We start from the raw sequence: 12,238 nt of genomic DNA on the forward strand, positions 1-12,238 counted from the left end.
TTATCTTCGCTTGTAGCATTTCAATAACATTTTCATTCAACAAGCAAGGTATACTTTCAGCAAAGAAAAATACATCATTGCCGTACGTTGTATGGGGAAGCGCCGGAGAGGGTCATGGGAAGCCTTGTATCTCTGAAAGAGTCAGCTGTCACCCCCTCACTTAGAGACTGGGCCTTTTTTGCTTGCACATTGCATTAAAACTACGGCATTTACTGGAAACCGAAAGCGTGTTTCTCGGACGTCAGTTTCTCTTGCAGGTATATTTGCTCTCATGGGAGGGACAAGCTTTTAGTTTTTTCCCAACTCATTATGAAGAAGAGCATGATTAGTTTTTCGTTGTTTTTGCCTATTGCTGCAGTCAGAGACATTCTTTTGGTACGTCAATATTCTCAGATGTAAATCGATGGTTTTGCTAATAGGGTTGCATTTATAATTACAGCAGGAAATTCCACTTCTCATCAGACTTTCGATATTTATGAACAAGTAGCTGACATTATTTCCTACCAGATGCGGTTTCTAATGAATTATGTATTGTTGGTTAATAATAGGTAGCATTTGTGGGTACGCTAGTGAACCATAATTATTTAAACCGCTAATGATAGTATTATCGTTTATTTTCGTTTTCAATATCATTAAAATTCTAAGTTTAGAAACACCTTCACTGAAATTTGATGTAATTTTCTTTCCCAACTCATAATTATCGCTAAGAGTTTATGTCCATCTAAGTTGTTGACAATTGACATTGTCTGCTATTGATTGTCTTCAGACGAGACTATGTGTTGACAAGGTACGGGGCAGGTACCACACCGCGTGGTTCATCATCGATCATTGTTTCACAACAATTGACATTATGACGATGACCCCACTGGCGAGCGATAATTGTTTATTGTTTTCGACTTTTCGCTGTTCTCGTCGCATTGTTGACGCCTGTCTTCGCGTTGCCGTGCTGTGAGAATCGCCGCTCTCATGAGTTGCGTTCGCGTTTGGTTCATTGTTCGATATAGAGAGCCCCACTACCTGGTGCGTTGCAAAGTGAAAATCAAATCATGGAAATGTCATCTTTCCACTTTCGCTTCCTCATGCAACGCATCGTCGCAGTGAACGGAAATGTTCCAGTGACAATCTTGTCATCACATTATTACGTTTTGAGATATATATTTGCTGAATTGACAGTTCTTGCGATAATTTGATGTTTTTTTACTCAACTTTTCAATTTTATTTTCAGATTACGTAATTTTTACATTAATTAACACAATTATGGTGTAGGTATGACATGATTAATAATAGATGTTGGAATGGTTAACGACAAGGACAAGGCAATGCTAACAAAGAATATAATTAGCAGCATGTACGGGCAAGCCCCTCATGCGAGAACCACCTTAACCGACCAATCCAATCATGTCGGACTTCCACCAATCAGAAACCAGCCTGTCGCCGCCATCGGTGACATCACGAACGGAATGCAGGTGAGAGCGATCTATTGAAATGATATCTCGTGTTTAATAGAATTTATGCCTTTCAATTCCTCGCTGTCATTTTGTGAAAGGTTGTTTTGGACAGGCACAGACGCTAGGCGCTTCACCAGACAGCAAAGTCGTTTTTACATTAATTGAACGTCTACATACTTTGAATCAATGCAAAAAAAACACTGATTTGCTGTCTGGGGTGCCAGTTTGTTGTAGTGACCAGTTGGTAGCAAACATGATGAGAGCAGCTCAATAATTTTCCTTTCTGTTCATTGTTATGGCTAGCCAATGACAAACGTCGGCTGGTGATGTGTTATGTGATTTGATGAATATCTTCAAAAACAAAGTGTGACTGTGCGTAAATGCTGAGTAAGACGATTTGTATGGTGGATTTTTGTACTGTACAGTATCTGAAAATAACTGAACTATTTATCTAAACTCATTTAGCCTCACAGAAACATTCATAAAGATAATGACAGATGCATTTGTTTGCAGTTCGTGTGTGCTTGAGGAACAATATTTTGAATTAAACCATATGAAGAAAAAAAAATCAAAAAACCATAATTTGCACTTTATGCAAATTTAAATTTTTTGATAGGAGCTTAAAAGTTGCAAATGTTTTGTTCACCATCACTTGTTGACTTGGTTATGCTTCCAAACGTCATGCCTCACAACGCTGTGTGACTCTGCTCAGCAGCAACGTGACCACCGAAGCGTTGCGTGTTTTTTCGGGTGCGCCACAATACGAGCTAGTGATGGATTGCAAACGACGGTTTTCACAATCTGAATCAGTCATTTGCAATGGATTATGAATGAAAATGTCTAAAACTAAAAAGCATAAAACATGCGTTGGGGCTTCTTCCTGCTAGTTTCTCACATTATAGAAGTCTGCTTCAGTAACGGAAACACGAACGAAACTGTCATCGCTGTATTTAAAAATAGTGATTAAAATGTGTTGTTTAATCGTACTTGAAAGTTAACCTGTGATGGCCTTCGCGAAGTTGACCCGCCATTTTTCTCATTGGTTTGCTTCATCTTGTTTGTGATTTGATCCTTATTCTTCCAACCACCGGCGTTATCTGCCATCAACGATATAATTAAGTGACTGATAACTGAAAATTGTTTTAATATTGGCAACTTCGTTTGTGATTATACATCAATATCATTATCAAGCAACTATTGTGAATGTGAGGGCCATGTGTGAAAGTTTTGCGGGCCTGTTTGGTCTGCGACACCTCAACATGACGTCATGACTTGTTCCGTTGATAAGCAACTCGATGGCCTGTCACACGAATGCCAAAATTTTAAGAACTTACGTCATACAGTTGTTAAGTATGAAAGTAAAGGGGAGGTTAATGCTATCGAAGTGACGCAATAAAAGTATCTTTCATCTCGAAAAAAATTTCTAAATAAATGTTTAATGAGTAAAACATTCATGAAAGCTTCGGAACGTACGAATGAACTTGAAAACTAGCAAACGTTCAACACTCCACGGATATTGCAAGCTCGCCAACCCTGTTTGTGAACATTAGTTGCTTCAGCACTGGTTACGTAATTGTCATCGCAATATTTTCGAAAAGGATTGAAAAAAACATTTTCATTGATCATGTTGAATGTTGATGTCATCTCGTTTGTTTAATTTCAACTTTAATGCAACACTGAGTGATATTTCAACTTTTCTCACATTCTGAAATAAACTTTAATATACTATCCTTGTTTCAAAATGCAACGTCATAGCATGCATTGACATTGCTTCCATTTTATTTAATTTTTTTAGAACTCAATTTTTTTTTCAGGTCCAACAATTGTTGGAAGGTCGCCATGGTGACGTGGGAAGCAACCGTCACACCATAACAACAGTGCCAGCATCCAAGAAGAACCTTTCTGCTCCTTCCTCCGGCAGCTACAAGAGGAGATCATCTCTCCCTTCGGTCAAGGACAGACAGGTCAGCATCACTCCTAAAGCTGAATTAGATCATTGCCCCATCAGTTTATATTAAAGATTTATTTCGGATCTTGGTAGAGAGTGCACTTTATTAAACCATACACTTATGAAATTGGGTAACGTCAATGGCTTGTGTCCATTGAGGTTCCGCAGATTTAGATTTGTTTTATTTTATGAAGCTTCCCGGACAGTGAGATCGGTCATTCTTACAATGATTCAACGTCTGCGGACAGACGGACGTAATGCGGCACCGCTTATAGCTGATTAAGCTCAGTGATGCATAGAAATGTTCACGCTGCACCAGCACCACGACTATCGCTGTCAATTTTTGCTACACTCGACTGCCGAGAAACACCGTAGCTTGGCAGCTTTTAACGCGTCAATTACCAGCTCGATTCTTTTTGAGACAAAAAACAAAATAACTAAAGCAAAATTAATGACGTCAATTTTTTTCGCGATTCAGTCGGGCTTTTTTAGAGCATAAAAGAGCTTTTTTTCAAAACAAGGCTTTTTTGATTATTAAACTGATATTAGCTTAGATATTAATTGCTCAGCACTCGTTCGCGTATTGTTATGCAAAGCGAAATTAATCTTTGCTACTATTGAACAATGAACAGTCGTTCTTTCTTAAATAAAGCTTTTTTTTTAAAACAAAAGAAGCAGAGAGGCTCTGACACGTTGTAGTGTCATACAAACGGTTTGAGTTGTTTTGTGTTGAGAAGCAGATTTAGCGTAGTACAGTATTTAAGAAAGCAAAGTTGCAAAGTACTAACACGGAAGTGACTGTCACGTTAAAGGATTGTCGCGCTATATGGTTGTTTTGCAAAACTTGTCATATGTCTTGTACTTAGTACTTTATACTCCACGTTAACTTGTCCATACATCGAAATGCATTGATTCAGATTTTCTCTTCTTTTTTTAGTCTAAAGAAGGAGGTTACGGAGGCACGCAGCAGTATGGATCCCCCGCCCGGCGTGGGACGACGACCCAGAAAGGCCCCAGCTCTGGTAACAACGATGCACTGTCCACCCGGACCGGAGACTCTGCCAAGTCGAAAGGCGACCGCGATTCCGCTTGCAAGTTTCTGTCGCCTGAGACTGCGATGAAGCAATTCATGCATAAACTGACATCATACGAGCATCACGAGGTTTTTAACTATCCTGAAATATACTTTGCTGGAGCCACTGCCAAGAAGCGGCCAGGAGTGGTGGGGGGAAGCAACAACAATGGGTACGACGATGCTCAGTGCTCCTATATAACCGTGTCACATGACCACATCGCCTATCGCTATGAAGTTCTCAAAGTAATTGGGAAGGGAAGCTTTGGACAAGTAAGTTTCCTTTTTGTCGTCAGAACTATCTTAAACTTGCCTCTCTTTTGTCTATTCATTTTTTCCTGCGCTCGAGGTATCTTGGTAACACTGTAAGAAAGATGATTGGTAGGCCACTTGGTCAATAGTGTAGGACTATTTCAAACAAGCTTAAACTTTGGTTATTTGGCTTGTAATAATAATAATAATGTATGGTTTTAAATAGCGCTGCATTCATCCTGCCAGCAATAAATTATCAATATGTCAGCTTGTGCTGGAAGTTACATCGACCATCGCCTTTAGAGTTATGGCTAGCTAGTAGCTATGCCACGTTTTGTGAGCAATTTCTTAAAGGTCTACTTATATTTTCTTGTTATTTTCAAAAGTAAAGAACTGTGGTGTTTGTTGAGACTACTGGCAGTTCCAACAAGTTTTCCGAACTGTTAGTAACCTCGACAAACACTACAACTCTTTACTTTTAAAAAGATCAGGAAAATAAAAGTAGTCCTCTTAGAAATTGCTCACAAAATGTGACATAGTTAGCCGTAACTCTAAAGGCCATGCATCGACAAAGGCATCAAACATTTAATTGTTAGTACACCTAACCTTTTCTTTTTTGTCAATGGTTAAGAGAGGTTGTATGAACTTGTATCTCTTGCTGTATGATATAGTTTGTAGCATTAGAAAACAAATCAGCTGACATCACATTTGTAAAAGTATCGCCGTGTACGGGGCTTCCTTCTATCGTTTTTGGCATTGATAAGCGTTGTATGAACGAATAGAACTACTGACCAGATCTCGGCTGTCACAACAAGACCCAGGGGAGCGCTTGATATTAATGTTTTAAGTCTCTTCAGGTAGTGAAAGCGTACGACCACAAAATGCAGCAGCACGTCGCCTTGAAGATTGTCAGGAACGAGAAACGATTCCACAGGCAGGCGGCGGAAGAGATCCGCATATTGGAACACCTCAGAAAGCAAGACAAGGTTTCTCTCCCTTTCATAATAAGTGCTTGTTTTTCGTCCTTCAAATCTGGGAAAACGAGAATTCGCTTTATTACTTATAGAAACGTTATCATTTAATGTAGCAGTTACCTGTGTGCAGTATATAATGTGCTATATTAAACGAGCATCTTCTTCAAAAGTCAGTGCAAAAGTTGTGATTCTAAACATGCTGTGTTCTTATTTGAAGCCTCTCACTCACCCATTCTTGTATCAGAACATATCGTTTATTTCATTTTTATTGAAACGTTGTCCACTCTTCTTCCAGGACAACACAATGAACATCATCCATATGCTAGAAAGCTTTACCTTTCGCAATCACATCTGCATGACCTTCGAACTTCTTAGCATCAACCTCTATGAGCTCATAAAGAAAAACAAGTTTCAAGGATTTTCGTTGCAGGTCGGTAGTCTTTGTAAGGGTGGCGTTTTTTTACTGAATATTATGGAAACAGGAAAGGTTAGAAAAATGGAGTGGTAACTACTAAAACATTTAGGGATTAGAGCTTTCATCTCTGGGGTATCTCACCCCCTTTGTAAGTATACAAAATGTTTCTGTCCTACGTGTAGTCACGTAATGTAATCTGACAATTTGTCACTTTCGTAGTTTGAAGTTCATTGATCTGACGTGACCAAAATGTGAATAATGCGTAGGTTTGTTACACCAGCAGGCCCGGATTTAGGAGGGGGCAGAGGGGGCAGTTGCCCCGGGCCCCCCGACTTTTGAAGGGCCCCCCTATGTGGAAAAAATGTGATTTTGTGTTATTTTTTCCTTTTGGCCTTTAAAGTTTCTGCAAAATGCTGTGCAGTACTGAACTGATGCTACTGTAGACGTAGAGATGGTTTTTCGCGCCGTAGGCTTGAAAAAATTTTTTGCACGGGGGCTCCCCGATCTAAAAGTGCCCCGGGCCCCCCCCATCAGCTAAATCCGGCCCTGTACACCAGCAGTAATGTTTGGTAATATGCGGCAGAGTTTCTGTGAAACCATGAATCGTGTAGCTTTAACTGTTATTTCCATCACATAGTTTCATTGTTTAAATCGATGACAACAATTGGTTGGAACAATCATCTTGCGCAGTCTTGCTCACAAAGCTAACCTCAGGCGCATTGTGTTGATGTTATCGGACACCTCACTGGAAGGGTCGGTTACACTTACCGGTGCCTGTTTATGAGTAGGACTGGCTATCTATCCAAGGATCGGTTTCTGTTGGATGCGCTTTATGTTTTGTCACTGATAACTATTGTATGCCGGCATCCCCGCATGATATCAACTTCCGGTTTTGTTTGTACTTGTGGTCTGTACTTCGGTGACTTGGGGTGACTGATGGCAGATGAACCTCTCAGACAGTTGTTGTCACAGTTGTATTAGTCAAAGAATAACCTACACAGCGTCTACCTTTAACTTGGCTAAGCTTATATGATTTAATTCGTAGTGTTTATGTAATTTTAGAAAAGCTGCCAATTTGGCTTGATACATCATACGTGGCATCATGATAAAAAAATCCCACACAAAAGAAAAATCTCGAAAAATGCTCATATGTGAGCATTTTAAAACAATTTTCAATTTCGCTTTTTTGCCCATTCCGTGTACAATGTACATCCTCAAATGCCAGTTGTAGTTTGAGGCGTCATATCCCAAGGTCTTGATTGGCATTGAACTATAACTTGCCATGCAAAGGTGAAATTACCTCGCAAGTCGCAAACGATACATTGTTATTAACTAGATGTTGTTTCCTATGACATGCACGACTTGAAAGTTTGTTTCCATTGATCGCATATCTTATTATTTCGTTCGTGGAGTAAGTTTTAACGAAAACGTTTATAAAGTTTGCAAATCAATGACACGGACACTTTCTTTCCAGTTGGTACGAAAGTTTGCGCATTCCATCCTCCAGTGCCTCGAAGCTCTTAACCGGAACAGGATCATTCATTGCGACCTAAAGCCGGAAAACATCCTCTTAAAGCAACAAGGAAGAAGCGGAATCAAGGTTGGTTTGACACCTTCTGACGGTGTTGATTGAACGACCCTAACTGCTTGTTGCCGGGTTCTTTGCAATAACATAGACTAACAGGACGTTTCGTTTCAGGTCATTGACTTCGGATCCTCTTGTTACGAACATCAGAGAGTCTACACCTACATTCAATCTCGTTTCTACCGCGCTCCCGAGGTCATACTAGGGGGCAGATACGGCATGCCCATTGACATGTGGAGCTTCGGCTGCATCCTTGCTGAACTGTTGACTGGATATCCGTTGCTTCCCGGAGAAGACGAGGGTGACCAGCTTGCTTGCTCCATCGAGCTACTGGGGATGCCCCCGCGACGCCTCCTCGACCAATCAAAACGCGCTAAAAATTTTGTTAGCTCAAAGGGCAACCCTCGTTACTGCCAGGTGACTACGTTGTCAGACGGGACCACAGTTCTGGGCCCCGGTCGCTCCAGAAGAGGAAAGTTAAGGTCTCCTCCTGGTCAACGCGAATGGGTGACAGCGCTTAAAGGATGTGATGATCCCTTGTTTATAGATTTCCTCAAAAGGTGCCTTGAATGGGACCCGGCGTCCCGTCTAACTCCGTCGCAAGCCCTTCGACACTCGTGGTTGCGCCGAAGACTCCCCAAGCCGCCTACGGTGCAGCCACATCGAGGCAACGACAATTACAACCGGAACGCTGTCGGAAACAAAGATGTACCGGTTACCATGCCAACGACCACTCGCACTGTCCTTCCAAAGATAGTAGGCTAGTTTATCGTTCATGGAATAAACTGGGCAGTTTTTGCGTTGCATAATGTTAAAACTGCGCAGTTTATCCACCTGATTGCCTTACTACAAGTTCGATCGTTTTTGGTAACTTTGCTTGTTTTGCTTTCTATGCTTTAATTTTTTAACCTTTTTCTACTCAACTCAATATAAAGTCTAATCACAATCAAGTTTCAATCAAATGTTAATGAAATTGTTGCGCAGCGATCACCTTACGGAAGGTAATGCTTTAGTTGCACTCCTCGCCGCCTCTTTCATTTCTTTTGTATCCCCTAAATTGGATTAGGGATTGAACACGCTGACGTCATTGTCTGCAATTCTCCAGGGCCCGCTTTAAATGTGCCTTATAACGTCATAACCTTGTGTTTGGATTCGCACACAAGCCATATCTGCATCGTTCGTTCATGTTGATTTTTTGTCAATCGGTTTCAGAAGCGCTTTCAAAACTTTTTAGACTATCCATGCTGACATTTTAAACTTTTCATCAGAAACACCAGCTCTTGTACACCAGTCTCAACCATCCATCCTTTATGTATGCTTCGCAACAACCACTTGATGTTTTTTCATTGTTTCTTCGTGGATTCATTCAAAATTTCCTCACGTCATGTGGATGCGATCAACTTAATTTTTTCATTGCTTACTTGTTCACATGACGTCACAATGATGTAATACGACATGTTCCAACTCAAATTGTAATATTTTACCAGTTGAACCATGGAAAGCCACTCGTAGCCTGTGACATCACAACCTGACCGTGGCTCGCGCATAGTTTCGCTTTTGTTTGGGCTGAGACCTTCCAACACGTACGGTTAGGTTTACAAAGGTCACCGTGTCTCGATCAATCCTTTGTGTTGTTGTTCTGTGGTTTCTTTATGTTTTGACAACTTTCATTTGTTTTATTTCCAACTTTTGAGTCACAATTGTAAACTCCACTGGCTGTTTTATGTTATCTTGCGTATGACATCAATATCATTTATACGTCTGTGGTGTCGGCGGTCTTTATTTAAACCTAGCCCAAAGCAACCGGTCTGCAGACGTTGAATCATTGTAAAAAAGGACTGAAGTTCTGGTCATGAGGAAAAGGAAACCGTACCCGGTGCACAAGTGCCAGAGTTGTTAGTTTGATTAAAGCTTCTTTGTTATGAGAAGCCATGCTAGGGCTTGTGAAGCAAGGTGGTGCATTCAAATAATGTTAATGTGATAAATAGCACTCCTTGTTTCTCATGATTCCAGCCATAAAAATTTACAATTTTTACGTTGTTTCAACGTCGTCAGGCAACTTTTGCTAGGTTTCCAGACAGCTAATCAACCGTTGTTTTTGCAGACCTTAAACCAATGTAAAAATGGTTGATTTGCTGTTTGAGTTTAGATGGCATAGCGATGAGCCAACTCTGGCCAAAGTGACATGAATGAACATTGCGGCAATACACTGTTTCGTTTGTGGTTGCAGTGGTGCGCTGATCTTACCACACGAACCGCTGTAAACATTTTAAGGGTGTCTGTTTTTGTTGTTATGTCATACTTGACGTATTTATTGCTTGTGTTGCTAGGTTACATTTTGTCACTGTGAAATTTCATATTTGTTTGTCTTGTTTACAAAATAAGTAAAATTTACGTTTTATCGCGTAAACATTACTAGGTTTGTTGGCAGGACTGGCTATGTTTTGTCCGAGCAAGCCAAAGTTACGTTTTGAACTCAACGAGTTCTGCGAGATTCTCAATTTCCAGCTGTTCCTTCTTTACGTTTCCAGCCAAAATCGTTCTTGCTTCATCCCAGCAACACCAATGCATTGATTGCTTTGGGAAGCTCATTACTTTTGCAAATGAAGCATCCGCAAAGCTGTGGATCATTGTCTCGAATCGCTTCGTCCACGTCTGTCCAAACATTAGCTGGAACTTCCAACGCAATCCTCATTTTTGATGTTTCATATCGCGTTGTCGGTCGCCATGGTTACTTCGGTGGTGAATTAAAATTTCACGCCACTTTCGCATCCAACGGAAGCTCACTCTGATTCAATATTCTGTTCATTCTGGAGGAAAATCTTCAAGACGTCGGATCAGATGTTTCGTTCGTTTTTTTTTTTTGCTGAATTTCTTTAACCTTCAAGTGCGTTTTGTATTTCTTGTAATTTTCTGTGTTCGGTTTGTTCCTGTTGCGTCACAATGACGCTTTCCGCAAGACGTATTTTGATTTCGTTCGATGACGTAACAAAAACGACAAAACCCAACGTGTGTGCGCGAGGCCTGCCTTTGCACCGATAGAACATTTTTTCGATCATGACAGAGAACCTTTGTGACGTCTAATCATCCTAACAACCGATCGATAGGATATATTTTCAGTCCCCAAATCAGTTATTTTTTATATCGATTTAACTGCAGGGTGCAGGTGGAAAAACATAAAAAATCAATGCGAAAAGGACTGTTGTTCTCACTGGGTTCTCAGTCGCCACATAGACGATACATGTAATGTAATGTAATCAGTCACATGCAGTTCCGGCATTCATTCGAGACGATAGACTATTGATCATCCTCCAAGTACAGTGAGAATTATTGTTCTTGCCATTACACGTCACTGAACCAGTAGGCCTACTTTTATAGTTGGAAATATTTTCGGTCGAATGTCTCTAGAGAGTTTAGTTCGATTGACTATTGCCGGTTGTTAGAAATTCAAAGGCGGGAATAAGGCAGGTGCGTCAAATCGCGAACCGAAATGCAGGTTCGATTCCACATTTGAGCGAAATCACAATACGGTAAGGAATAATAAATACCGTAGTCTAACAAGAAAGACTGACTTTCACAGGGCTGCAAGTCAAATTATCAGGATAGTAGCGATAGCGAATAACCATTAGCGGTCTGCCACCACTACAACAAGTCTAATTAGGTTTCCACATACATATCTACACACAATTGTGGATAGACAGGTGCATTAGCCTACTTCAATAGAAACACAGGAAAGTAAGTTGAAATTATTCTTTTGTAGTTGGTTTGGTTTTTGAATCTTTATCCTCGGACTGACAAAGCCTTGATTGTTATTCCTGGTAGTTTCGTTTCAATAGGAGTTCAGTTGTTTTTTTATTTCTGACCATCATATCAAAAACAATACACGTCAACATAGCAAAGGTAGAAGCGACAAAACGCAAACGTTAAAACTGTAAGACCTGACAAACGTCAAATATGTAAGACCTGCAATGCACAGTAAATTAAATGATTAAAATCCTAAGTTATGCAGTGGTCATGAAACTTTGGCCTACCTTCCAACGAAAATCTAAACCATAACTTCAAGACTCCAGTTTTTAGTTTGGTGATTTTAGTCAAATAAAAAGTGTTTGGAACAAAAAGACTGTGGGCTATATATTGGCTCACAAAAATTAAAAGGCGAATATAAGATTAAATTTGTTAAAACTTAATTCCAGACCTTTTGTCATACTGTAGCCCAATGGTTTTCAACCAGGGTTCCGCCAGCAAGTCTAAGGGTTCCGCAAGTTACATTCAAATCCGAGAGTCTACAATATTTTATTATTATATGGATGCATTCTGCTTGTTGGTTGAAAAGGAATGTCCTACAATTGCTCAGAAAGCGCTGCGGCTTAAGCTGTTTTCAACCTCCTACTTTAGTGAGTTTGGATTTTCAGCTCTGATAACCATCAAGCACAAGATACGAGCACAATTGCTGTCTTGTGGAAGATGAACTTCGTGTGTGTCTGTTAAACACACGACCCAATATTAAAGACTTGTGCAAGAAACACCAGGCTCAAGTTTCTCAT

At 40.3% G+C, this 12,238-nt stretch overlaps 1 protein-coding gene across 1 annotated transcript; it reads left to right on the forward strand.

Moving 5' to 3' along the window:
* The first annotated feature begins 1,229 nt into the window (after nt 1–1,229).
* Nucleotides 1,230–11,108, forward strand: LOC145764520 (dual specificity tyrosine-phosphorylation-regulated kinase 2-like). The gene is made up of 7 exons (XM_082576136.1): nt 1,230–1,466; nt 3,263–3,412; nt 4,334–4,741; nt 5,578–5,706; nt 5,990–6,124; nt 7,584–7,709; nt 7,809–11,108. The coding sequence occupies exons 1-7, from the start codon at nt 1,296–1,298 to the stop codon at nt 8,457–8,459; spliced, it is 1,770 nt and encodes a 589-aa protein (XP_082432262.1). The 5' UTR covers nt 1,230–1,295; the 3' UTR covers nt 8,460–11,108.
* The last annotated feature ends 1,130 nt before the right edge of the window (nt 11,109–12,238 follow it).

This window comes from Aplidium turbinatum, chromosome 2, assembly GCF_918807975.1.
Source record: "Aplidium turbinatum chromosome 2, kaAplTurb1.1, whole genome shotgun sequence".
Classification (NCBI taxonomy): domain Eukaryota; kingdom Metazoa; phylum Chordata; class Ascidiacea; order Aplousobranchia; family Polyclinidae; genus Aplidium; species Aplidium turbinatum.